Source organism: Octodon degus, unplaced genomic scaffold (genome assembly GCF_000260255.1).
Source record: "Octodon degus isolate 3935 unplaced genomic scaffold, OctDeg1.0 scaffold00010, whole genome shotgun sequence".
NCBI lineage: Eukaryota > Metazoa > Chordata > Mammalia > Rodentia > Octodontidae > Octodon > Octodon degus.
This window is the reverse complement of record NW_004524586.1, coordinates 1,970,648-1,973,476: the sequence shown is the minus strand read 5'-3', so window position 1 is coordinate 1,973,476 and position 2,829 is coordinate 1,970,648. Positions and strand designations below refer to the sequence as shown.

Genomic DNA, 2,829 nt, shown 5'->3' with positions numbered 1-2,829 from the left:
GTAATGTGTTAATTATTGAAACTGTCCTACCAATTTGGTTTGAAACTGTCTCACTGCTATTTGTTTCTCAATAAAATTATGAAAAAAAATTAACTAAAAAAAATAAAATAAAATTTATTCAGTTCCAAAAAATATATATCATTGTCATCTGGGAAACCTGTTTGGTTTTCTTTTTTGAACAATAAAAACACTATTAAATCATTACAGAAAAATATTTTTTCCACTTTGAAAATGATTATTACCTTCATGTGATTATTATTATTTTCTTGTACTGGGACTCAAACTCTGGTCCTTGCACTTGCCAGGCAGGCACTTGTTCTAGAAAGCTATATCCCAGCCCCAGGTGATTATTATGATTTTTTTTTTTCTTTTTTTGGCAGAACCAGGGATTGAACTCAGGCCCTTACACTAACCAGGGAAGCGCTTAATCCACTGAGCCATCTCCCTGGCCCCTATTATTATTATTAAATGTATTTAGTACAGGGTCTCACTAGGACTCATAGTGATCCTCCTGTTTTCCGCCTCCCAAGCACTGGGATTACAGGTGCGTACCCTTAGTCGCCATCTTAGCACGCCTGGGGCTGGGGGTGGTACAGCACAGTAAGCCAGGGATTGAACGCTAGTCCCTGTGTCTGCCTAAGCAGGAGCTTTAATCTGTTGAGCTATCTGGCCAGCCCAACACTCACATCTTTTTTTTTTTTCTGGTACTGGGAATCAATCTCAGGACCTCAAGCTTGCTAGGCAGGCACTGTGCACTGAGCTACTTCCCTCCCTTCCCTCACCCCTCAACATGATTATTTTTATAGATACTCTTTATGTTAAATTTGGTAAAGTATGGAAAGGAGAAAAATAAGAATTGATCTTATATCCTCTTCTCAGCAACAATTCCTCTAAAGCCGAAACACTGCAAACTGATCCAGAGTCGCTGCTCTGCAGTCTCACTGATTAAATACCGAAGAGTACAACTCTGGGAGTCAAATAAGCTGTGACAGGCTTAAGAACACACGAATATGGGTATTGGCTGACATGAGTATTGGCAGAACTGGGCTGCAAATTACTACAGATAGACTGTGTGGCAACTTTTTCACTTACAAAGTCCTTCGTTTAGACAGAATAGTGGACAAGGGACAAAGGAAGGAATTCAATCAGATGTTCTTCATTTTTGCTCTATAAAATAATCTGTGCCTTTAGCAAATGTTACCAAATGTTCTATTATTTTAAAGCAGTGATGGCAAAACTTTTAGAGCTTTCAATAACAAACAGCCCCCTACGGCACATATGCCATAGATTCACCAGCACTGCTTTAAATAAGTTTTAGAATAAGTAGAAGTCCAGGCATGGTGGCGCACGGCTGTAATCCCAGCGCTGGAGAGGCTGAAAACAGGAAGATCACTACCAGTCCAAGCTGTGTAGTGAGACCCTGTACAAAATACATTTAAAGAAGAAAAGAATGATAGGTAGAAAATATTATACCTATTTTAAAAAATAAAGACAACTGTTATAAACCACCATAATTCCTAAATTTATATACAAAAGTAAATATGAAGATATATTGTTAATTTTTTAAAAAGAACGATTTAGAGGTATGAAAACTACAGCGCTCTTGGTACTTACCTGCTGAATGATCTTGGAAGCTTTCTGAAGATTCTCTCGGGGAGGGACTTTACCAAATAATTTCCAACCAGGGGCACTATGAACAACTGACTTAAGCTCCTTTGTCCTTGGAAAAAGGTTTCTGGAACACAAAAGAGTTACATGATTGTATTATTTATAACCAATGAGCTATTAAATAGTAATTTATGTCCATTATTTTATTACAATCCCCTTTGGTAAGTATTATAACCTAATTCATTGTAAACCAATGGTAAAAAAATCTTACATTACTCTATATCACAAGGTCTCCTTGAGAAAAACATCTACTGCAACTGTCACTTACTATAAGCTCCTTGTCCTCCAGGTCATGACAACACACTATCCTGCGTCCTACACAACTCTCACAGTCACTTACATCTTTCTTCACAGCATGGAAATTGGAATCACTGTTTGTAAGCACTACACAGTGAGTTGGCTCAAGTAACCACGTGAAGGGTACAGGTGGAATTCTGTCCAGTGGTTCCATGCTATGGTCCGGGAATGGTGTCACACACCTGGAATCCCAGCACTCAAGAGCATCTGAAGATCACAAGTTTAGGTCCTACTTGGGCAACTCGGTGAGAACCTGACTCAAAATTTAAAAATAAAAATAAAAAGCTGGAGGTGCAGCTCAATGTGAAGGTCTTGGGTTCAAATCTCTAGTACTGCCAAAACCAAAGCAAAACTTCATTACACATATGATTCACAGACTCATATAGTTGTGAGGAAAGAGGTCTCTTATACAATTCCTCAAAAGTTTGAAAGCAGATCTCTAAGTAGTCCAGGCTGGCCTCGAACTCACTATGTGACCCAGGGTGGTCTCAAGCCAATGACTAGCCTGCCTCAGCCTCCTGAGGGCAAAAATTACAGGTGTGCAACACCACATGAGCTGAATTTATTGCCTCTTAAACCCAGATTCATCCTTCAACATATGCTTTGTGATAAAAGAATTCTTCTGAGCATTTCCACTTTAAAATAACATTAGACTACTTAGCTTTCTCAAGAAGACACTGAAGGGAAACTGAGGAAGAAAGGGGCTCTCCTGTTATTGCCAGCTGCATCAGGGTCACTGGGATGGGCATGCAAACTCCTAATAGAACTCTGCTCAGCCATAGGTCAGAATGCATAGTCCCTAAGAACACTTGCAACCTAAGCTTGAAGAAGGCTTTCTACAGCCCTCTCAGCAAGGAGCAGACC

The 2,829-nt window shown here is 39.4% G+C and overlaps 1 protein-coding gene across 1 annotated transcript in view; it reads right to left on the bottom strand.

Moving 5' to 3' along the window:
- Tbc1d12 (TBC1 domain family member 12) overlaps positions 1-2,119 on the bottom strand; it is an 80,463-nt gene extending 78,344 nt beyond the window's left edge. The window contains exons 1-2 of the mRNA XM_004625673.2: positions 1,937-2,119; positions 1,615-1,743 (exon numbers count right to left, since the gene is read on the bottom strand). Coding sequence (XP_004625730.1) covers positions 1,615-1,743; positions 1,937-2,119 — 312 coding nt within the window. The remainder of the gene's footprint in view (positions 1-1,614; positions 1,744-1,936) is intronic.
- Between the last annotated feature and the right edge of the window lie 710 nt (positions 2,120-2,829).